The 25,232-nt window shown below is 40.2% G+C and overlaps 1 protein-coding gene across 5 annotated transcripts in view; it reads right to left on the bottom strand.

Moving 5' to 3' along the window:
* Positions 1-12,842: 12,842 nt before the first annotated feature.
* Positions 12,843-25,232, bottom strand: part of Rpgr (retinitis pigmentosa GTPase regulator) — a 51,344-nt gene continuing 38,954 nt past the window's right edge. For 2 of the 5 annotated variants that reach the window (XM_052171156.1, XM_052171160.1), the window contains 4 exons: positions 23,007-23,219; positions 21,372-21,429; positions 19,308-19,396; positions 12,843-16,006 (listed from right to left, as the gene is read on the bottom strand). In XM_052171156.1, the coding sequence (XP_052027116.1) occupies positions 15,800-16,006; positions 19,308-19,396; positions 21,372-21,429; positions 23,007-23,219 (567 nt within the window). In that variant the 3' untranslated portion in view covers positions 12,843-15,799. The remainder of the gene's footprint in view (positions 16,007-19,307; positions 19,397-21,371; positions 21,430-23,006; positions 23,220-25,232) is intronic. The other 3 variants (XM_052171158.1, XM_052171157.1, XM_052171159.1) reach the window with 3 other exon arrangements.

Genomic DNA, 25,232 nt, shown 5'->3' with positions numbered 1-25,232 from the left:
CTTGCTGGTCAAAGGAAAAATACAACAAGAAGAACTCTCAATCCTGAACATCTATGCTCCAAATGCAAGGGCACCCTCTTTCGTAAAAGAAACTTTATTGAAACTCAAAGCACACATTGTACCTAACACATTAATTGTGGGTGACTTCAACACTGCACTTTCCTCAATGGACCGATCAGGAAAACAGAAACTAAACAGGGACACAATGAAACTAATTGAGGCTTTGGACCAATTAGATTTAACAGATATATATATAGAACATTCTATCCTAAAGCAAAAGAATATACCTTTTTCTCAGCACCTCATGGTACCTTCTCCAAAATCGACCATATAATTGGTCACAAGACAGACCTCAACAAATATAAGAAGATCGAACTAATCCCATGCCTCCTATCTGATCACTATGGAGTAAAAGTGGTCTTCAATAGCAACAAAAACAACAGAAAACCCACATACACGTGGAAACTGAACAATACTCTACTCAATGATACCTTGGTCAAGGAAGAAATAAGGAAAGAAATTAAAGACTTTTTAGAACACAATGAAAATGAAGACACAACATACCCAAATCTATGGGACACAATGAAAACAGTGCTAAGAGGAAAACTCATAGCCCTGAGTGCCCCCAAAAAGAAAATGGAGAAAGCATACATTACCAGCTTAATGACACACCTGAAAGCCCTGGAACAAAAAGAAGCTATTTCACCCAGGAGGAGTAGAAGGCAGGAAATAATCAAACTCAGGGCCGAAATCAATCAAGTAGAAACAAAGAGAACCATACAAAGAATCAACAAAACCAGGAGCTGGTTCTTTAAGAAAGTCAACAAGATAGATAAACCCTTAGCCAGACTGACCAAAGGACACAGAGAAAGTATCCAAATTAACAAACTTAGAAATGAAAAGGGAGATATAACAACGGAAACTGAGGAAATCCAAAAAATCATCAGATCCTACTACAAGAACCTGTACTCAACACAACTGGAGAATCTGGAGGAAATGGACAATTTCCTTGACAGATACCAAATACCAAAATTAAATCAGGACCAACTAGATCATCTAAACAGTCCCATAATGCCTAAAGAAATAGAAGGAGCCATAGAAAGTCTTCCAACCAAAAAAAGCACAGGACCAGATGGCTTCAGTGCAGAATTCTATCAGACCTTCAAAGAGTTAACACCAATACTCTTCAAACTATTCCACAAAATAGAAACAGAAGGAACACTACCCAATTCCTTCTACGAAGCCACAATTACGCTGATACCAAAACCACACAAAGATCCAACAAAGAAAGAGAACTTCAGACCAATTTCCCTTATGAACATCAATGCAAAAATACTCAATAAAATTCTTGCCAACCGAATCCAAGAACACATCAAAACGATCATCCACCATGATCAAGTAGGCTTTATCCCGGGAATGCAGGGTTGGTTCAATATACAGAAATCCATCAATGCAATCCACTACATAAACAAACTCAAAGAAAAAAACCACATGGTCATTTCATTGGATGCTGAAAAAGCATTTGACAAAATTCAGCATCCTTTCATGCTTAAAGTCTTGGAGAGAACAGGAATTCAAGGCCCATACCTAAACATAGTAAAAGCAATATACAGCAAACCGGTAGCCAGCATCAAACTAAATGGAGAGAAACTTGAAGCAATTCCACTGAAATCAGGGACCAGACAAGGCTGCCCCCTTTCTCCTTATCTTTTCAATATTGTACTTGAGGTACTAGCTCGGGCAATTTGACAACATAAGGAGGTCAAAGGGATACAAATCAGAAAGGAAGAAGTCAAACTATCATTATTTGCAGACAACATGATAGTCTACCTAAGTGACCCAAAAAACTTCACTAGAGAGCTCCTACAGCTAATAAACAACTTCAGCAAAGTGGCAGGTTATAAAATCAACTCAAGCAAAGCAGTGGCCTTCCTATACTCAAAGGATAAGCAGGCTGAGAAAGAAATTAGGGAAATGTCCCCCTTCACAATAGCCACAAACAGTATAAAGTATCTTGGGGTGACTCTTACCAAACATGTGAAAGATCTGTATGACAAGAACTTCAAGACTCTGAAGAAGGAAATGGAAGAAGACCTCAAAAAATGGGAAAACCTCCCATGCTCATGGATCGGTAGAATCAATATAGTTAAAATGGCCATTTTGCCAAAAGCAATATACAGATTCAATGCAATACCCATCAAAATCCCAACTCAATTCTTCACAGAGTTAGAAAGAGCAATTATCAAATTCATCTGGAACAACAAAAAACCCAGGATAGCTAAAACTATTCTCAGCAACAAAAGAAAGTCTGGGGGAATCAGTATCCCTGACCTCAAGCAATACTACAGAGCAATAGTGTTAAAAACTGCATGGTATTGGTATAGTGACAGGCAGGAGGATCAATGGAACAGGATTGAAGATCCAGAAATGAACCCACACACCTATGGCCACTTGATCCTCGACAAAGAGGCTGAAAACATCCAGTGGAAAAAAGATAGCCTTTTCAACAAATGGTGCTGGTTCAACTGGAGGTCAGCATGCAGAAGAATGCGAATTGATCCATCCTTGTCTCCTTGTACTAAGCTCAAATCCAAATGGATCAAGGACCTCCACATAAAGCCAGACACTCTGAAGCTAATAGAAAAGAAACTGGGGAAGACCCTTGAGGATATCGGTACAGGGATAAAGTTTATGAACAGAACACCAATAGCATATGCTCTAAGATCAAGAATTGACAAATGGGACCTCATAAAATTACCAAGTTTCTGTAAGGCAAAGGAAACCATCAAGAGGACAAATCGGCAACCAACAAATTGGGAAAAGATCTTCACCAATCCTATATCAGATAGAGGGCTAATATCCAATATATATAAAGAACTCAAGAAGTTAGACTCCAGAAAACCAAACAACCCTATTAAAAAATGGGGTACAGAGTTAAACAAAGAATTCTCACCTGAAGAACTTCGGATGGCAGAGAAGCATCTTAAAAAATGCTTAACTTCATTAGTCATTAGGGAAATGCAAATCAAAACAACCCTGAGATTTCACCTTACACTAGTCAGAATGGCTAAGATTAAAAATTCAGGAGACAGCAGGTGTTGGAGAGGGTGTGGAGAAAGAGGAACACTCCTCCACTGCTGGTGGGGTTGCAAATTGGTACAACCACTCTGGAAATCAGTCTGGCGGTTCCTCAGAAAACTGGGCACCTCACTTCCAGAAGATCCTGCTATACCACTCCTGGGCATATACCCAGAGGATTCCCCACCATGTAATAAGGATACATGCTCTACTATGTTCATAGCAGCCCTATTTATAATTGCCAGATGCTGGAAAGAACCCAGGTATCCCTCAACAGAAGAGTGGATGCAAAAAATGTGGTATATCTACACAATGGAGTACTATTCAGCCATTAGAAACAATGAATTCATGAAATTCTTAGGCAAATGGATGGAGCTAGAGAACATCATACTAAGTGAGGTAACCCAGACTCAAAAAGTGAATCATGGTATGCACTCACTAATAAGTGGATATTAACCTAGAAAACTGGAATCCCCAAAACATAATCCACACATCAAATGAGGTACAAGAAGAAAGGAGGAGTGGCCCATTGTTCTGGAAAGACTCAGTGAAGCAGTATTCGGGAAAACCAGAACGGGGAAGTGGGAAGGGGTGGGTTGTAGTACAGGGGAAGAGAAAGGGGCTTATGGGACTTTAGGGGAGTGGGGGGCTAGAAAAGGGGAAATCATTTGAAATGTAAATAAAAAATTACATCGAATTAAAAAAAAAAGAAAAAAGGAAAAAAAAAAGAATATTAGAAGCAGCGACCATGGGGCTTTGCTTACTACTTTGCTTGATTACAATCTTGTGTGATCTCTTTGTTTACTACTTCACTTGATTACTTTGCCTTTGATGCAAGAACTGATCATGTTTTTTGGATATACCTAGAATGACATAAAAGCAGGCTGGAGAGAAATAAAACTGCTTCAGCCTCAGTACTGGCTGGAGTCATGTTCTAATTTTGTCTAATTGTTTTTCTTCTTTTTCTTTTTTTCTTTTCTTTCTTTTTTTTTTGGATTTGGTTTTTTTTGAGACAGGGTTTCTCTGTGTAGCCCTGGCTGTCCTGGATCTTACTCTGTATACCAGGCTGGCCTCAAACTCAGAAATCTGCCTGCCTCTGCCTCCCAGAGTGCTGGGATTACAGGCATGTGCCACCACTGCCTGGCATTTTTCTTCTTTTTCAATCCTCTGTCCCTTGAGACCCTGTCGACTGAGGTAGCTTGGTCAATGTGGCACTGCCCTGTATCAACAAAATAAGCTAGCATATCAGGAGTGATACAACGTGCCTAGCACCTTATACTCATGTTTAGAAAATAGTGATATTTTATATGTATCTGCGTGTGTGTGTGTGTGTGTGTGTGTGTGTGTGTGTGTGTGTGTGTGTTGAGAAAGTAAAATGCTATGTGACCGAAGCTGGCTTGGAACTCACTATGTAGCTCAGGAAAGCCTCAAACTTGCAATTCTCTTCCCTCAGCCTCCCAATGACCATGTCCCCATGTCTTATATGGTGACAACTCTGATGTTCCGGTAGATAACAGGACCCAGTAATTAGAAAGGAAAGTTAGAGATGAAATAGCAGAGATCAAGGAAAAGGTTTAACCTCTAAGGACAAACAGGAACCCATGTTTTAGACATCATCGCCAGCATCAATGAAATGGATCACCAGCAGACAATGGTAGACTGAAGATCAGGAACTGGGCATGTCTAACTCAGAATTCAAGGAAGCCTAAAGATGTTAGGAAGGACTTGAAGATTTCGTGGGCCTAGCTTCTGTCCTGTATCCACAAAATAAGCTAGCATATCAGGAGTAATGCAGCCTGCAACATTGCCTAGCACCTTATACTGATGTGATATGAATCTCTCTCTCTCTCTCTCTCTCTCTCTCTCTCTCTCTCTCTCTCTCTCTCTCTGTGTGTGTGTGTGTGTGTGTGTGGGTGTGTGTGTGTGTGGGTGTGTATTAATAAGAGGTTGTAAATTTGAGGAGGAGTTGGAGGGACATGGGGAGGAGTTAGAGGAAGGAGAGGGAAGAAAAATATGTAAATACAGTACTCGTATCAAATTTCTCAGCTGATGAAGGCAGATGCAGCGACCCACAGCTAAACATCGGGTGGACTTAGGAGAACGCCTCAGAAAAGGGAAGGGAAGGATTGTAGGAGCCTGGGGCCGGGGGAGGGTAAAGGGCACCAGAACAAGACCCACAAAATTAACTAAGCAGGTCTCCTAGGAGCTCACGGAGACTGACAATCAGACCTTGTATAGGTCTTACCTAGGGCCCCTCACATATTGGTATGGTTGTGTAGCTTGGTGTTCTTGTGTGACTTCTAACAGTGGGGGTTGGGGTGTCTCTGACTCTTTTGCCTGCTCTTGGACCCTTTTCCTCTTCCCGGGTTGCCTCATTCAGCCTTTATATGAAGGTTGGTGCCTACTTTTTTTTTTTTTTTTTGAATTTTTTTCCCGAGACAGGGTTTCTCTGTATAGCCCTGGCTGTCCTGGAACTCACTCTGTAGACCAGGCTGGCCTCGAACTCAGAAATCCACCTGCCTCTGCCTCCCCAGTGCTGGGATTACAGGCGTGCGCCACCACCGCCTGGTGGTGCCTACTCTTATTGCATCTTGTTATGCATGCCTGGCTGGTATCCCTAGGAGGCTTGATCTTTTCTGAAGGGAAACAGAGGAGCAGTGGGAGGCGGAGGTGGGGGGGAGGTGTGGAAGGAAGGGGAGGCTGTGCTCAGAATGTACTGTATGAGAGAAGAATAAATTTAAAAAAAATAGAAAAAGAAAAAGTGGAGATTCTGTCAGTTATTTGAAGATTTGTGGTCAGTTTCTTGTCTCAGATTTCTAGATCCCAAGTTTCAGGCAATCACAAAATACTTGGCCAGTCTTTAGCAACTGAAGCCTGATTATCAGCTTATGTCATGTTGATGAAGTTTGTTTCCAGGGGTTGGTGGCAGATAGAGCCAGTTCTAGTCTGTGGTAGCTATGTCCTGAAAGGTGGTGTCCCTCAAGACAAGGGTCCTGCTGCTGGAGCTGTGGGTAGGTAAGCACTTCCAATGGAGCACAGCTCCGCCAGCTATGCAGCAGCCTTCCTGCTGCCACCCACTCTGTAGACAAATATGTCATTGACACAGATTTCCTGAGCTAGATAAAAGATGTCTTCACATCTGTGAATAATTAGAGGAAAGCCAAAACAGCTCAGAGGACAAAACAACTAAATCTTTGAAAATCTTCCCTAAGATTGGGGATACAAGGCTCTCTGGTAAAGCAAACATCTGGCATTTGCTAGTCCTTAGGTTCAACTCTACCACTATTAAAATAATAATAATAATAATAATAATAATAATAATAATAAACTTTTCCATCCACGTAGAATACATAAAACCAAAGTACTCAGCAAGTGTGGTGTGCTTCCTCAGACTCAGATCTAGGGTTTGCAGGAGGGAGAGTGGGGAGAGGGAGGTGCATTTGTGTATAATCAAATGCTTAGGATCAGAGTTTATATTTGGTAGTTTACAACCAACTTGGCCAAATGTGTTTTCTTTAATGCATTCAGTGTTTTTGTGGGGTTAGAACTACAGAGCCACAATTGGCAAGTCCAAACAGATTAAGAAAGGTTTTATGGGGCCTTCTCCCTTTTGTTAACATAGATATGCCTAGATCTTTCCTATTTTTTATCAACTATAAGAGAAGGCTGATGATATATTCAAAATCAGAAGGCTACCTCTGTCTAGTGTACATGTGGGGTGCCTTTAGTATCCGATATCCATGAATCCCATAATTCCCCAGTTGTTTGAAAGGAGACCTCATTTCTGGTATGCCTTGTAGAAAAAATATTTCTCCTTCCTTGTTCGTTAACTTTTCACCTTAAATCAGACCGATGAGGATTTTTTGATGTGTGATCCAGATGCTTGTTTTGCACTAACAATCCTCCTTCCTCATTCTCCACTGTGCGGGATGGAATAACAGGTGTGTATCACCATGCACATCTGTATATATTTTTTAAGCTGAAATATCAGTGAGACAAAGACTTTTGTTTAATGACAGAGTCTTAAGGGACTGGCAGTGTAGCTCAGTGGTGGAGTACAGGAACCAGCAATGGCATTGATTGCCAGTACTGAACAAACAAATTCTTTGGTTTTAACTAGGGATATTGCATCCAAGACACAAAGACTATACTTTTTGGCTCCCCTTGTAGAAATGTAAGCATGTTCTTGCAAATGGGAAATGTTGGAAGTCATTTTCCCACATGTGGAGAAAACTGATAAAGGGATAGAGCTAATTGTGGATGGATCAGGATTTTTTTCCAGTTTCTTTTCATCTTGGAATATAGGTATAGCAAGTTTTCAAATCAGTGTGACTGCTGTCTGTTAAAGCCAAGGGAAGCCACAGGATGTGCTGATTATCAAATAGGCAACTTCTCTTATTCTGTTTCCTCCTTGGTAGAGCCTAGTCAATTCCATGATTCTGTTTCCTCACTTTCTCACTCCTGCTCCCAATATGCTTTTCACAACATTGCCATACAAGTCAAATAATTGTTTTCATAGTGTTCAGTGGAGAGTGTCTATGGTAAAGGATATCCAAAGTATTTTCTTGGAGTACCAGAGATGCTCTTGTGTACAACCACATTCAATTTATTGTATGTACTACAACATATGGTTCATGTTTTGTGTTAGGCATATTCCCACATGCTATAATAATATGTGAGTAGAGTTTTTTCCCCAGTGTGGGAGGCAGAGAGGGTGGGAACATCTGTTTAGATAGTCATTGACTACCCTGCAGCAAAACAGCTGGAAAAGCAAGCAAACAAAAAAACCCTCCTGGGTAAAAGATAGCCCTAGAGCACTAGGAAGTAATCAGGGTTTATGCTAGTAGGCTTCAGACTTTGCAATCTCAACAAGTTTCCAGTCTTCTGCCTCAGCTAGTTCCTCGAGGTAGCTGATCCAGATATCTGCATTCCACAGCTGTTGTTTAAATACTTCCCCATGAGACAGCTAGACGCAGCTGTGGAGTGGCTATACTGACCCACCCAACAAGATACTGTGCAGATAGGGTTCAGGAAATCAGCTCAGCCACTGTGGGACTCCAAAGAATTTAAGTCTACTCACCCTAAACCACCCCATCACATTCTCTGCAGAAAAGCTGCTTTGGTGATTATGTCCTAGATCTCAATAAAGACTGTGGTCCTGAAGTTCCTTTCTCTGTCTGTCTGTCCCTCACATATGCTTTGGATGCCCCATTGCTATTGTCACAGTGGATGTACTGCCCTCTTCTCTGTAGGGTCTGTAAGTGATAAACTATGTAGCCTGTCATATTGCCTATTCTGTGCCTCACCAGGCCACACACCTTATCCCAACTCTTTCTAGGTCAAGGCTCTCACAAAGCCTTGCTACAGAGTGGCTTTCTTGCTACAGGTAAGACACAGATCAAACAAGAGCCAGTAGAAACAAGCTTCTGGGAGAATATCATATGGTCAAGTTTGAATACTTTGTCTTAGTCAGAGTTTCTATTCCTGTACAAACATCATGACCAAGAAGCAAGTTGGGGAGGAAAGGGTTTATTGAGCTTACACTTTCACACTGCTGTTCATCGCCAAAGGAAGTCAGGACTGGAAATCAAGCAGATCAGGAAGCAGGAGCTGATGCAGAGGCCATGGAGGGGTGTTTATTACTGGTTTGCTTCCCGTGGCTTGCTCAGCTTGCTTTCTTGTAGAACCCAGGACTTCCATCCCAGGGATGGCAAAACCCACAAGGGGCCCTCCCCCTTGATCACTAATCCAGAAAATACCCTACAGCTGGATCTCCTGGAGGTACTTCCCCAACTGAAGCTCCTACTCTGTGATAACTCCAGCCTGTGTTAAGTTGATACACAAAACCAGCCAGTACAATTGACCCTTTGTCAACTTGACACACAAACATATCACTATTAAGCCTTAACCCTTACTTTCTTAATCATCCCCAAGATCTAAATAACTTTAAAAATCCCAGAGTCTTGCATATTTAAAGTTGGATCCCTCTAAAATGTCGAATACCTTTTAAAATTCAAAGTCTTTTTTAATGCTTAGTCATTTTTATTGGATATTTTATTTATTTACATTTCAAATGTTATACATTTCAAATGAAACCTGTTCCAGATTCCCCCCCCCCCCAGAAACCCTCTATTCCATCACCCCTCCTTCTTCTTCTATGAGGGTGCACCCCTACCCACCCACTCCTGCCGCCCTGCCCTTGAATTCCCCTACACTGGGGCATCGAGCCTTCACAGTACCAAGGGACTCTTCTCTCATTGATGCCCTACAAGGCTATCCTCAGCTACATATATGGCTAGAGCCATGGGTCCCTCCATGTGTACTTCTTGGTTGATGGTTTAGACCGTGGGAGCTCTGGTTGGTTGATATTGTTGTTCTTCCTATGGGGCTGCAAACCCCTTCAGTTTCTTCAGTCCTTTCTCTAACTCCTCCATTAGAGACCCCGTGATCAGTTCAATGGTTGGCTGCAAGCATCCGCCTCTCTATATGTCAGACTTTGGCAGAGCCTCACAGGAGACAGCTATATCAGGCTCCTGTCAGCATGCAAAGTCTTAAAAATTCGAAGTCTCTTAACTGTGGCCTCCACTAAAATACTTTCTTCCTTCAAGAGGGAAAACTACCAGCGCACAGTCATAATCAAAAGCAAAACTCAAACTCTAATGGTTCAAGGTCTGGAATCTAACTCATGATCTTCCAGGCTCCTCCAAGGTCACTTCTCCAGCTCTGCTCTTTGTAGCACACACCTTGTCTTTTAGGCTCCAGCTGCCTGTACTCCACTGCTGCTGCTGTTCTTGGTGGTCATCTCATGGCACTGTCATCTCCAAAACACTGCTGTCTTCTGCTGTAACTAGGCTTCACCAATAGCCTCACATAGGGTCTCTTCATGGTGCCAAGCCTCGACTCCTTTGCATTACCCCTTCAGTCCTGGGCCATCAATTGCAACTGAGGCTGCACCTTCACCAATGGTCTTCCATGGCCTCTCACAGTGCTGAGCCTCAGCTGCGCTTCATGACCCCTTCATGCCTTCAAAACCAGTACTGCCTGGGTGACTCTTACACATTACCAAGTCCAGCTTCAGCAGAAGGTACAACCTTGGCTGTCTCTGGAACACAGCCTCTGTGCTCTCAGAAAACACTTCGCAGAAAATCAGATTTCACCTCAGTGATGCTGGTCTCTTCTTAATCACTGCTAATTTCTTAGCTCCAGCTAACCAGCATCAATATTTCCAGTAACACAAAGGTTTGCTTTAGTGGTTCTGGTATCCTGTTAATCACAGCTGATTCTTCAGTCCAGCTAACCAAAACCACAGAATTTTCTCAATCAAAACAGCAACAGCCCTGATAAGAGTCTTTAACTTTCCCTCTGAAATTTCACAAGCCAGGCCACCATCTTCTACACTATTCTCAACATTTTCTTCCAAGCTCCTACACATCATCCCACAGAGCTTTTAACATGGAATGGATCATCTAGTGCAAAGTTCCAAAGTCCTTCCACAGTCCTCCCCAAAACATGGTCAGGTTGTCACAAGAACACCCTAGTATGCTGGTACCAATTTGTTTTAGTCAGGGTTTCTATTTCAGCCCAAGCATCATGACCAAGAAACAAGTTGGGGAGGAAAGGGTTTATTCAGCTTACAATTCCACGTTGCTGTTCATTGCCAAAGACTGGGACTCAAGCAAGTCAGGAAGCAAGAGCTGATGCAGAGGCCATGGAGGGATGTTCCTTACTGGTTTGCTTCCCCCGACTTGCTCAGTCTGCTCTCTTATAGAACCCAAGAATACCAGCCCAGGGATGGTACCACCCACAGGTGCCCTCCCCCCTTGATCAGTAATTTAGAAAATGCCCCACAACTGGATCTCATGGAAGCAATTTCCCAATGAAGCTCCTTTCTCTGTGCTAACTCCAGCCTGTGTCAAGTTGACACAAAAAACCAGCCAGCACACTTGGATAGTAGATAGTACCAGGATCAGGAAGTATCTTGTAAAGGACTCACTGTAAACAACCATAGCCTTCTTCACTGTAGACCATCAAGCTAGGACTAAGTCTATAGCCATTCTCCAGAGAGATCTCATAACCAAATTGGAGGAAAACCCTAATACAAATACTCTTTGGAAATTGACTGTTTAATAGTTTAGTCATTTAAAACGAGTTTTGCATCATAACAAGTTTATATAAAATGAGAATTTTGTACTACTTTATTCAGCTTATTGTCAAAACACATGGATTCACTTCATTGGCACATGGAGTAAGAATATTTAAGTATGACAATTTCTTTTGCCTTCCTGAACTCACAAACAAGCCTACACTTTCTGATTTTCCTTGCCAAATGTTGGGCACACACCGATGGACTGTGGGCAAAAAGTATACACGCTACTCTCAGGCCTGTAGATTAAGACTTTTGAAAATGCCAAGGTTACTGGATGATCAGAGTTCAGGTTCCTGAATGATAACACCATGCTCTTACCTTTGTTGAATCAGGACATTTTCAATTTTACAAGGCAAAACGACTCAGATTTGGAGAGATTTTTGTCATAGCAGGTAAACAATATACATTAATGCAACACTTGTTCTTCATGAACAACAAGGTGGGCGTCTTATTATTAGTAGGAGTCAGCTTGTGAACTATAACATCCTGGAATTTCATGATTCCTGTTCAAACTGCTGCATCATAAGATGCTAATTAAAGAACATAGTCTCCAAAGTGGCTTTATTTGACCTATTGTATTGGAATCAGGCAAGGCATAGTTGTCACTTCCTTGAGTTTTATGGCTCTTACCTCATTGCTTTGGATCCAGTTGATTTAAATGTATTGAGCTGAGGTACCTAAGATTTGTTTTATAGATTTTTTTTAAATCAACATGCAATCCAATGCACTAGTTTTATTGCAGTTTTAGATTTAGGATAATGCCCCAGAAACAGAAATAGCCGGTAACCAGTGGAGACAAGTTTCTTTAGCCTAGCATACTTTTCAGATTTACTTGAATGAGGGAATATATCAAGAGAGTATGTCTTTTCAGAGGAACAACAATATGAACTACCCAGTACTCCCAGAGCTCCCAGGGACTAAACCACCAATCAAAGAGTACACGTGGAGGGACCCATGGCTCCAGCCACATATGTAGCAGAGGATAGCCTGGTCAGACATCAGTGAGAGGAGAGGCCATTGGTCCTGTAAAGGCTCGACGCCCCAGTATAGGGGAATGCCAGGACAGGGAAGTGGGAGTGAGTGGACTGGTGAGCAGGGAAATGGGGGATGGGTTACAGGATTTTCCAGGGGGCGGAGGACATTTGAAATGTAAATAAAGAATATATCTAATAAAAAATTAGAAAAAAAGAAGTGACAACAAAACTTTGCCTAGTTAAAACAAGGTGTATGTCTTTTTAAAATATTTTTAATTTATTTTTTATTGATTATTTTATTTATTTACATTTTAAATGTTGTCCTCCTTCCCAGTACCCACTCTAGGAGGGCCCTCCCCTTTGGTTCTAAGAGGGCACTCCCACACCCACTCACCCCCACCTCAATCCTCTAGCATCCTTTTTCTTCTTTTTAGCATCCCTTTTCTCTGGGACATCAAGTCTCCACAAGACCAAGCACACCCCGTCCACTGAGGCCAGACAAGACAGTCCTCTACTAGTGAAGTACCCTCTTCTAAGGGCGGCTGCATTTTACTTTCCATTCCCTGTTGATTATTGGGTTCTTTCTGGCTCCGGGTATCATGAAGGAAGCTCTGATAAACTAGTTAAATGTGTTGTGTGTGTGTGTGTGTGTGAACCTACCTGGTTTTCACTAGGACAGGTTATTTTAAATGTAAGCATTACTGATGTTTTGGACAGAACTGTGTTCTGCAGGAGCATCTTTCCTCCCCCTGCCGCCCTGAACTGTGACAACCAAAAACATCTCCAGATGTTGCTATATGTCCTCTGGGGAAGGGGGAGTAATCCTCCTGATTCAGAGCTACTGTGGTAGGAGCACAGCATATTTATTAACACTTTAGTGTAAAACTGGTATAGACAAATCTTACCTTCTGTATTGAAATGTCTCTATTCACATTTATGAAGGAAATTCTCTGCCTATAAAATTCTAATTTGGAAGTTGTTTTAGTACATTTAAAAGTCATTTCCTTATTTTCGGGATTTTTAAAATTCAATTTTTCAGATCATAATTTCTTCCTACCCTTCCTCCCCCAATCTCTTACATATACCCTTCCCCACTCTCCAAATTCATGGCCTCTTTTTTTCACTACTTGTTATTACATGCACTTATGTATATGAATATACATACACACATTCCTAAGTATAACCTGTGCAATCTGTATGAATATTTTCAGGGAAGATCTTTTAGTACTGATCAATCAATTGGTCTGCTCTTCCTTAGGAAAGGCCACCTCTCCTGCTCCCAGCTTTTGTCAGTTGCCTATACTTTGTGTAGGCCAGAGGCCTCATAGACTAACCCCTCTCCTTACACACACCATGCACTTTGGCATGCTCATGGGTGCTATCTTTGTTGAGCTCATATTTGGGCAGTCATGTTCATGAGAATTTATGAGTAAAGCTTCTACATTTGCTTTTTTGTTTGTTTGCTTGCTCTGGAAGCAGGTTCTCACTATATAGCCCTGATTGGCCTGGAACTCACTATGTATGTGTGCACTGAAAATCTGAAATTATTACAGGTGAATCATAGTTTTTCTAGTGAGTTTTTAAGTTATCAATTCCTTATTCAAATTTAATGTCAAATTAGTGATCACTAAAGCCAAGATAAATCTATTTCAATGTTTTCCTTATAAACTTAATTTCTCTTACCAAAAACAATGTACTCACTTAAAACAGAAAAGGAGGAGGAAGAAAAGGAGGAGGAAGAGGAGGATAAGAGACAGCAACTTGACTGATCAAATTTGGTATGTGACTATGGTTTAGCCCTTTCTAAGTTTAAACACAGACAGACAGACAGACAGACAGACACACACAGAGACAGACACACACAGAGAGATATGGGGGGAGATTGCTATAAAAGTGTTAAAGAGAATCACCATACATTTTGTAGATGAAAACTCCCTCCATGTACCCATGGTTTCGGGAGATTTGAAGGGCAGGCATATGAGCACTGCTCCACTGGGTCTTCTGCTCCAGAGTTTAAAAGACTGAATCAATATGCCAACCAGGGCTATGATCTAATCTGCAGACTGTGTTCCTCTCCTGGGCTCATTGGTTTTGGATATAATTCCGTTCCCAACAGTTGCATAATGGCAAGCCATTAGAGCTGCAAGGCTATCCTACACTCTCTGGTATAACATGTTCTCCCATTACTCCTGTAAAATCTTTCTAGGAGACTAAGGTAACACAATCGAGGAAATGACTCCCTATCATAGTCATTGGTATCACCCATACTCAGAGGGAAGGGATTACTCAAGGCATGTGGCACCAAGACTACTCTTAGGGGTCACCTTAGAACTCCATCTGCTACCATCAGCATATTTTAGCATCATTTTTGAGTTTGACTTCCACTTAGCTCTTGAAGCTTCTGCTTCACATACTTTGGCAATATCATCCTGGTACTGAGGCTTCAACAATGCAAGGTTTGAAAGTGTATTTACCTTTAATAAAAATAAGAAACTTACTAAGTGTAATATCTATTTAGAAAACTACTTTTTTTAAGATTTCAAAACCATATGACTTTGGAATAACATTTTTGTTTTTTTACCCTTTAGGTAAAAATAAAATGATGGGGTTGTTTTCTTTGTTTAAATGGGGCAATGGTCACTGCAACTGAAAAGTGACATGTTTCACTGACAAGGGAAGATTGAGGAAGTATATTTCATCTTTCTAAAGACAAAGTGTGAGCAAGGAGGCAGTGCTCCTATCAGAACAGATTAACAGCTTTCACATTCCTATGCATTTCAAGTCAAGAGGCAGCACATGTCATTGCTAGAGACAGCTAAACTGAGCAAGTTTATGAGGTTTCTTGTAGTGGCAGAGTTAAATTATCATATCTTTGATAAGTGATAAAGATATTTTGTACTTTTTAACTCAAAAATATTTAGGCTTATTTTTTATTTATTTCAATTATTTTGCCTACAGGTCTGTCTGTGCACCTTGTGTCTGCCTCATACCTGCAGAGACTTAAAAAAGGGCATCTGAGCCCTGGAATTGGAGTTATAGGCAGTTGTAAGCCCCATGTGGGTGCTGGGATGCAAGCTCAAATCTTTGGCAACAGAATCAAATGATCCATCTCCTCGTTGCCCCTTATTGATCAATAAATAGTTCCAAGTACTTATCCATCTTGAGAGCAGAACCAACCAGATATAATTTATTAAAATAAGTTCATTACAATGTTACCTGTTTTTAAATGTTGTAAATATATTCAAAACTGTTCCAGTGTTGTAATATCATGAACATTGTCTTAGGAAATTACAAAGTTTGTGTTGGCAAAACTATGAAATAGCTTCATTCGGTTTTCAAATATAAAAATATATAGTTTTATGCAACACTGAACAGTTTTAAGGCCAGAACACTTCAAAGAGAGTTGGAGGTACATGTACTTTGGAAACTTCTTGTTATATTAGCATAAATATCAAACTGTTCATATTGTTTAAACCAAGCCAAACATACTAATTTATATCTTTTTAAACAGTGTTACCAAGGAATTTCCTTCCGAATTCACAACATTTTTCAAGTATGAAGAAAAAATGTGCTCAGTGACCATGGAAACATAAACATACATTTATAGTATTGTACAGGATTTGGACTTTCCCTCCATATTTGGTGTTGCAGTATCCTGAAGATTTTGACCCATGTGGTTCTGGTTGGCATCTTTCTTATCACTTTGTAAGGCTATTTGATCTCCTATTGGCTTTATCTCTGGGAGTGGATCGTTAGTATTCTGCATCAGTTTCTGACCTGTCAATGACATCCGATTAAAGAAGGAAATCTAGCAAAAACACACAAACAAAAAGATTTCAATTCAGTAAGTAAAATATTCATAAAGTATGCAGGGATATAATGTTTTTACAGGCATGAGCATAAATTAAATCACATTTTGATGTACATATATGTACATCCTTACAGATTTTTATCCCTTTTATAAGAATGTGGCCATAATAAAGTAAAACTAGCTTTCAACAATACCTTTATCATCATGGTTCTTCACAGGCGAAAATAGAGATTTCACTTTTTTGTCTTGTAAGAGGAACAAATGAAAACTGGGAAATCACTCACTTATTGTCACCATTTACATGTAAGAGGAATTGGTCACTTGGGGGGCACTTTTTCTGTTACCACTAGTGTACCTCAACTACAGATCATTTCTGCCATGGCACTTTAGAAAAGGAGGACATCCCTCCCATTCCTGAGATTAGAAATTCTGAAAAAAAAATGCTACAGTTGGCAAATGAAGGCCATGTGGGGCTTGTGGGGCTGAGTCAGCAGTGGAGAGATGGAGGGGCTGTGGTGGGAGGCCAGCCCTGGGAGGTGCAGGACAGATAACAGATGAAAGCAGCCCTGGCTCCCTGGCACACACTGAAGAGAGCCAAAGAACAGCTTCTGAGGAGCAGTGAGAGAGAGTCAGGCAGATGTGGTAAGTCATCCTGAGGACTGAAGTCTGGAAGGACAAAACTGGAAAACGAAAGCAGCTTGGAAGTCAGGGAAGGAAAACATACTAAGAAGAGTATGGCCCACGGGGCTATCTGCAGGTAAGACACAGCAGGTAAGATCATCATCTTAGAACAAAGGTCTCATAAGGCCTTTAAAGACTTATCCAGGGAGAAATTAGTGTCTTTCAATGAGCTATCATACAAGAAATGCTTCTGATGTCAGACCCAGGAAAAACACAGAAAATGAAAAATTCATGAGGATGTGACTGTTTCAGAAGTCAAAATGGAGTTAACAACAACAACAACTCCTCCTTTTATCCATAAGATAGAGACAACATAAACTATAATGACTTCTAGCAAAAGAGCTTATGGATTAAAATGGAAGCATTCCTTGACTTGTTACACTGGAGGGTACACATCTTGAAAAACTGCTCCACTACAGAACAGCAAGCCCCCCTTATTTAAGTTAGAAGTGTAACTTTCTAATATGCAAGTAATTTCTCAAGAATGTAAAGATCATCCCTGTGGGCCCTAAAATGAGGATGAAGCATACTTCAGGAAAGATCACCAAAACAACATATGTATACCTTGTAACCTAAACCCTGCGCCTTTAAGAAATCTGAGTTCGCAAGTTGCAGGGAACTGGAGTGAGTCAACCCTTAAAAAATGTACTCTCTGTAAGCTCACACATAAATATCAGGGGACAACTAAATAGCATGTGCCACTTGGTTTTTGAATAAAGAAGAAGCATGTTGTTGAGCTAACTTTAAAGTTCATAAGACCAGTGTGTACAGGCAATCCTTAAAAGACACATTGACCATAAGCAATTTCAGATCTAACACAGAGAACAATAACCATTTTCTACGGATGGACTGATGCTGACCTAGGGTTAAGAGGACTTACATGCAAATGTCCTGGTTGAACATGAATTTAATCCAAATTTTAAAACATACATAGAAACAAAGCACTACCATTAGTAAGTGAGCCAAGGCAAAATATAGATTAGTAAAAAGATAGAAAAATAAGTTATTTAAAGCAGAAATCATACCAATTTTAAAATAATAAAAGTTCACTTAAAATGCATGGGGGAAAAGGCTGAAAAGATGGTGGGGTGAGCATTTATTTACTGCTCTTACAGAGGACCCAAATTTGGTTCTCAGCACCCACATGGCAACAAACAATCTATAACTCCAGTTCCAGAGTTTGTGGTGCCATGTTCTGGCACCTGTACACAAATGGTGTACATACCACATACATGCAGGCAAAATATAAAATAAAAATAAATCAATCTTTAAAAGAAATGGGACTGGAAAGATGGGTCAGCAGTTCAGAACCCTTGTTGCTCCTTAAGAGGACCTGGGTTCAGTTCCCAGCACCCACCTGTTCGCTCATGATCCCATGCCAATCCCAGTTCCAGGGTGCTGTGCCCCCTTCTAGCCTCCATGGGCATTGCACGCATGTGATGCAGGTAAAACATTCACACATAGAAAATAAAAATAAGTCTTTTTAAATGCAAAAAAAATCATTGAAATTAAAGCTCAAAAGGTATGCTAAAAAGCAGAAGAGTTTCAGCAAAAGAGATAATATAAAATCAATAAAAACCTGGAAATTACCCAAAGTATCAAGAAACATAGGAAATATTAAACTGATATTAAAACATGAACAACAGAAAGGAAATGTTTCTGTCATACTCTGAAACAGAGGTACAATGTTCAAATACCTAGTAGATGACAAATTTTAAAAATATAAATTAAATGACTTCTCAGATTCAAGGGTCATATGTTTCAACTAATTTAAAATTAAAGATACATATTTAAAAATAAAGCACATATAAATTTACAAAGCTCTCAACAAGAATATGAAAGCAATGTTTGTTTTACAGTGCTGGGAAGGGAACCCAAGGTCTCAAGCACACTAGGCAACCGGTCTACCAAGGTAAACCTCTACTCTATTTCTAAAGTAATATTCTTAATAGCAACAACTAGAACAGATACAATACTAGCCAAGTAGCTATACTATTTATCAGTGAAAAACTCTGAATAGAAATGTATTCAAGCATATTCAAGCCAACTGAAATGCAAGGTGTGAACCACCAAGAGACACCTATGAAAAGAACTTCCAAAGGATTTCTTTGGGGAGAATAAGAGCTCAGAAAGGACATCTGAACAGTAAAAAGTAATGGCGAGCAGAGCATATGTTATCAAAAACAAGTAACGACTTGGTTCATGACATTAATCAAATTAAAACATTGGGTACAGTAATTTGTAAAATGGGAAAGAAGAGATGGCAAAGCAGAACTTTATTCTAAGATTCTATGATGATTTGAGAAAAAGATATAAGAACAATGGTCAGTTCCAGAAAATTAGGTATTCACATAAAACATTCAAAGTCAAAATCCAGCTGTCTAGGATATTTACAATGTACCTATTTAAAATACATGTTAAAATAAGGAGTTAAATGTCTCCTACCAGGCAAATGATAACAGAAGAAAGCTAGCTTATTAAAAACCATGAAGCACCACCTTAAAACTTTTATATACTTGGGGTTATACAGCTCCTATAAGGGACTAGCATAGGAAAAGTAGAATGTGAATTCAATACTTTGGTCTCAATACCAAAATGAAAAATTCACTTCACTTACTTTTTTAGCTTTTTTTATGTCTTTACTTGTTGGTTCATTACCTCCCAGAATTTCTGAAGAGCTGCTCTTTACACGATCATACATGTGTCCTACAAATGGATACATGTAAAATATTATTCTAACTAAAGAGAAAGAAATTCTCGATGCTTTCAGGGAAACTATCAACTCCGAGTTGTGGGTTAATACAGAAAAAGCTCACTACTGGACAAGTAAGTAATGTCACACTACACAGTTCCTGACAAATGGAGTCAATTATGGTAAGATGCCTGGATAACTTAACCAATGCAAAAATATTTGGATTATGACCATCCAAATATTTCCTATTATGAACAGTAAGCAGAAAATGCCAGAGATGACACGTGAAAACAAACTATTTTAAAAGATCTTCTTTCTCTTCCCATCTCCCTCTGTCCCTTCTCCTCTGTCTTTGTGTCTCTCTCTGTCTCTCTGTTTGTCTGTCTTTCCATGTCTCTGTCTGTCTCTGTCTCTCTCTCTCCATGTCTCTGTCTCTGTCTCTCTCTCTCTCTCTCTCTCTGTGTGTGTGTGTGTGTGTGTGTGTGTGTGTTTGTGTGTAGGCAAGAGGGCAATGATGGATGTTTTCCTTTATGGTCTCCACCTTAGGTTTTGAGACAGATTTCCCATTGAATCTGGAGCTCACTGACTGGGCAATGTTATTCGGCCAGAGAGTTTGAGAGGCCCTCTTGCCTTCCTAGCAGGAGGATTATTGGAACATCCTTTGTGTGGCCAGCTTTTTAATGTGGGTGCTGGGAACACAGATTCAGGTCTTCATGGTTACATGGCAGGGCATTAATGACTAGGCCAATTTCCTGGCGCCTACATCACTTACAACTTCCCATTTCTGTCGAAGTTATAAGGACAAAATCAAGGAAACTATTTCTTCCTCTGTGTTCATACCAGTCAGACATCCAGTCCTAGAAATAGTTTATTTATTTCTAAGGTACTGGGGACCAAACCCAGAGTCTTGACTATGTTAGCATGTGTTCTACCACTGGGCTACAACCCAAGCCCACGAAGTTTTCTTTTCCTAATGAAAACACAGTAGAATGCATATATAGACTGATGATGTAAAAACATAACGGATAAGGCTTCCAGCACAAGCACAGCTGACTTACATCTAAAACAAAGTGCACTCACAGTCCCCTGTATTGTATGGCACCTGCTGCTACACTAAATGCTTAAGATACTTTTTCAGTACCTGCAGTGACATGAGAGACACATGTACAGGTCCTGGAAGAAAAAATGAGGGTCCAGGACAGCTCTATCATATTAACTTGTGCCAAGAAGACCCTACTATCTGATAAGGGTTAAGTTGGGATTTGAGGCAAAGGCCCAAGACAGTACTGGTTCGGTAGGAAGGAAGAAGAGGTAGATTTAGCCCTACATCCTTGACCAGTGACACATAAGTAGCCATAGCTAAAGAGCATAGAGTGCATCTGAAGAAGCTGAGAAGGTAAAAGCGAACCTGGATAAGCCTATTTAAAGGGTCCTGTGAAAATACACATAAGAATCTCACCCCTTATTATCCTGTGACCTATTGCTCTCATTCTATGTATATTGTCGCTTATTTAAGAAAATGGCAGTTTCTCTCCACATGTTCACTCAAATGCCATGGCCAAGCAAGTCTATCTTTTTGTACTTCTAACACAAGAATGACATGCACCATTTCTCCTCCACTCCATTTCACAGAACTAGCTTATAGATCTCCCTATTTCAAGGTTTTATAGGAATATAGAAAACAAATGTAATATTGGAACACTATTTTTGACCACATCATATATCTGATTGATGATGAAATAATGATTCCTCAGCAGACTGTGGGACTGGAGAGATGGAGCAGCAGTTAAGAGAATATACTGCTGGGCATTCAGCTTCAGGTCTCTCCATCCACAGCAAACAACTGACAGCCCATTGGGAACTCTGGAGCAAGAGGATTTACAGTATTCTCTTCTGAACTCATATGCACATAAGCACAGACACAGACATATACATCATTAAAAGTAAAATAAATTCAAAATACCATTTTGAAATCAAAAGAGCTTATACCTTTTGGATTTTCATTGTACTCACGAAGGTTCCGTTGCAGAAGGCTGGCACTGTCCTCCTATAACCAATAGAAAAACAGTATGGTAAAACACAAACAAAAAAGCACTTTCTTCCCATATTTGTGCTTCTAGAAAAACCCGGTTTTGGTTTCAAAGCTTGGTTCTAGAGCCTGCATCTAATTAATGACATAGGCATGTGATAATTCTCTTTGCCAGGCTTCTGTGCAATGGGAGACCTCAGGTGCTCAGTGATTCTTAATGTTCTCAGTGACCAGAAACCAGGCACAGTGGCACATGCCTGTAAGTCCCAGGAAGGAAAAGCAGGGAGTTTCCATGACTCAGGGCCAGTGTACTAGTCTACATAACAATTTTGATGATGGCTGGGTCTATATAGGGAGACCTTGTCTTAAACAATACGATGAAAACAAGTTGTATGTACTTGTGAAAACTGTATGCTTCCATAAGCATACAGTATGCATCTATAAGTTGCAAAACTGTATGCCATCTATAAGATGACTGGGGAATGGCAAACAATTTCTCTCAAAAAATTTATAACAGGAAACGGGTATTTAATGTTTTCTATGTTAAGACATTTTACTGGCCACCAAAACCTGGAGTTAATAAAAATTTCCACAAATAGGATATTTTTTTCTATAAGAAAACAGTAAGTGCCAGTACAATTTTTTTCCTCAGAGAAAGAAAAAAATTTTGAAAAAAACAGAAACCAAGAAAACCTGACCTCTACATGACAATCATCTCTTAAATTAAAAATGACAAGCAAGCCGGGCGGTGGTGGCGCACGCCTGTAATCTCAGCACTCTGGGAGGCAGAGGCAGGCGGATTTCTGAGTTCGAGGCCAGCCTGGTCTACCAAGTGAGTTCCAGGACAGCCAGGGCTATACAGAGAAACCCTGTCTCGAAAAAACCAAAAAAAAAAACCAAAAAAAAAAAAAAAAAAACAAGCACATAGTTTGAACATATCCTTAATACAGGCACTACACATTCAAATACAATGTCTGCTATGATTTGGTAGTTATTTAGGCTTGGAGAAAGAGAGTGATTTTCAAAAACAGAGTCTTTTCTAGAGCAGGAATGAGAGTGTTTCATTAGCTAGAAACCATGTCTAACTCAAGTGTTTTGTGCAAGTATTCTGGAAGGTGAAACTGAGCCAAGCCCATTCCATTTGGGTTTCAGCATTCCAGGCCTCTCATCTAGAGCACTGTTGGCAGAGTCGTGGCCACATCCATGGCAAACATGCTGAACTCAAATACTGCTGTGGCTGTATGCATTTACATGTATGTATGTGTGAATGTATGCATATAACACATCATCTCTGTCACTAGCACTAGGTTTCCAACTTTCAATCTGAAGCATTTTAAAGACAGATATCTAGCTTTCTGGTTCATTTCCCAAGAGTATACTACCTGGAGCCATTTCTACTCATATAGGAATAAAATACCACCAAGCAGTGTGGCAAGTGTGCTAGATAACAAGGCTTGCTTAATTCCTAGACTAGACCAAAATCCTTTCACCTTATGATAAAGTGATACATAGATGTATCTGCTCCCATAGGAAGCTACGATGTACCCTCCCTTTCTTCTCAGGTGGCACCTCAGGACATAACCTTGTCGTCATACCTCTTTAAGGACTTCAGCTAGCTTCTCATCAGCAGTATCGACAGTTTCTGAGCCTTCTGTTTCAGGGAGGCTATCTTCAGGTGTACTTCCTTCTACGATCTCCTTCTTTTCTTCCTTCCTTTCGTCTTCTACAGCCTCTTCTACATTCAGGACACTAGTTTGCTCATCCATGCCCCCTTCTTCTGGTTTCACAGTTTCTGAAAGTTGAGGAGCCTATGACAAAAGGGATCACAAAAGATTTTCTCTGTTTAATGAACAGATGTGTTCTTTTTAAAAATTCAATAGATATAAGTTGCTCTTGCAACTTATATGATCTCAGTGAATGTGCACACTATATAATTATGTCTATGCGTTGTGTCCATTTTCTAAAACAGGGATTTAGAGTTCTCCCCCAAACTTTACAGTTCATCGTGAGGGAAAGTATAACTATTTATAACCCAGAAAAAAGATAAAGAGCACAATGCTATTAAATATGGTATTTTTTTACTAAAAGACTTTAACTGTAGCACTTTGAACTTAAGCCCAGTTAAAATTGCAAAATACATCTGGATAACTACTGTAAACCACAGAAAACACTTACCTTTAAAACTGAGATAATTTAGGAGATATTGGCAGAATACTGGTATTTTATAAAAAAGAAAAGGTAAAGTTTCAGTACATTCTTAAAATGATAGCCTGGAACGATCAACTATGTGTTTGGACTATGGTGAAGTGAATGGGCCTGAGAAATGCAACAGGACCATCATTTCATTGGTCACACAGCACAGTGAGCTCTAGTCTTTGGTTTGACTCAACACATACTTTGCATATATTAGCAGGGACATCAGTGTTCCTTGTAATGGTTCAGTTTGGCAAAGGACCCACTCACTTTGTCTACCTTCATCTCCAAAATCCTTATTCAAGAATAATACCCTGGTTGCTAGGAGAGGCAAGGAGAAGGCTATCCTGTGCCTACCAGAAACAGCCATCGGACCACAATGACTGTTGAAGACAGGGAACCCGTGGCTAAAGCTTAAGGCCAGGGGAACACAAGAATTTAGTGCTCAATGATGTTGAGACCTTCCAAGAGAAGGCTTATTAGGGAGGTAAATACATAAGGAGCGAGGAGGTTAATTAACTGGAAAAAGTCAAACTATCTAAAAGAATCTACAATACATGCAATTCTGTATATAAATATACATATATGGATTAAATGTAAACTTCTCATTTGGGCTAGAAATGTCCCTCTGAGAGTCAAAGACTAACAAGAATCCCAGTACCAGATAGGAAAAGCCCTCCTTTGAGTTGTTGGTCACAGATGTCCAAGAGATTCCCCAAACTTTGAGGTTCTTGCTATTCCTTCTGGTTGCCTCCCAGAGGTAAAAGGTTTAAGTCACCATTGCTGAAGACACTATGTATGCACTTCAGAAACAAGGCATAGAGGCCTCAGCGATGGAACTGACTTGAATGTCCCCTCCATGAATTTGCGCTTCCATAGTACCAGAAGGCACCATGCAAACTTCCAAAAGAGGAAAACCAATATTCCTACCCAGCTATGATGCCTATGAACCACAACAATGATCAGCATGGCACCACATCCCAAGGGTGCTATAGTGGCATGCATACCTTGGCAATAAGAAATAGCTTTCTAATAGGACTTAAGACCTGTTCAACAGGAAGGAAACAATGCCTGGTACTGAACACTTAGCTAACTACTCAGTGCTAGTGAAGTCATGGATACTGGAGAACAAATAACCACTACTTTAATAAACTAACATAACTAATAACAATATAGACATTTGTCTTGGTATAACAATATAGACATACCCACAGATAAGTGTAGTCCTCACCATTTATCAAGTAAACTTCGTTTTGCAACAGATGGAGACAATTATAAAAAAGAAATACAAGCAATCAAAATCCAGGGTTGTGGAGTCCAGTTCCAACTGAAACATATGGAATACACTCTCACACCTAAGGCTCAGGGAACATTTTGGAAAGGAGGATTAAAAAACCCTCAGAGCAAGCATCAGGGAGGTTGCTTTGAGACTGTCTCACTTAGTAGTAGGAGAAGTGACACCCACAAAGTCTCACCAACATGACAACCTAAACATGATCTAGACAAAGACACCAGTAGACATGCCAAAGAGGGCAGGGAAAAGCTCCCAAGGACTCAACCCTACACAAAGAACTTGAGGTATGCTTAAAGTGGAAGAAAGAGTCTTTCCAATGGAAGTGTACAGTAAT

Source organism: Apodemus sylvaticus, chromosome X, assembly GCF_947179515.1.
Source record: "Apodemus sylvaticus chromosome X, mApoSyl1.1, whole genome shotgun sequence".
In the NCBI taxonomy this organism is placed as follows: domain Eukaryota; kingdom Metazoa; phylum Chordata; class Mammalia; order Rodentia; family Muridae; genus Apodemus; species Apodemus sylvaticus.
Note: the sequence above shows the minus strand (reverse complement) of the source record. Positions and strands in the feature narration are given on the sequence as shown.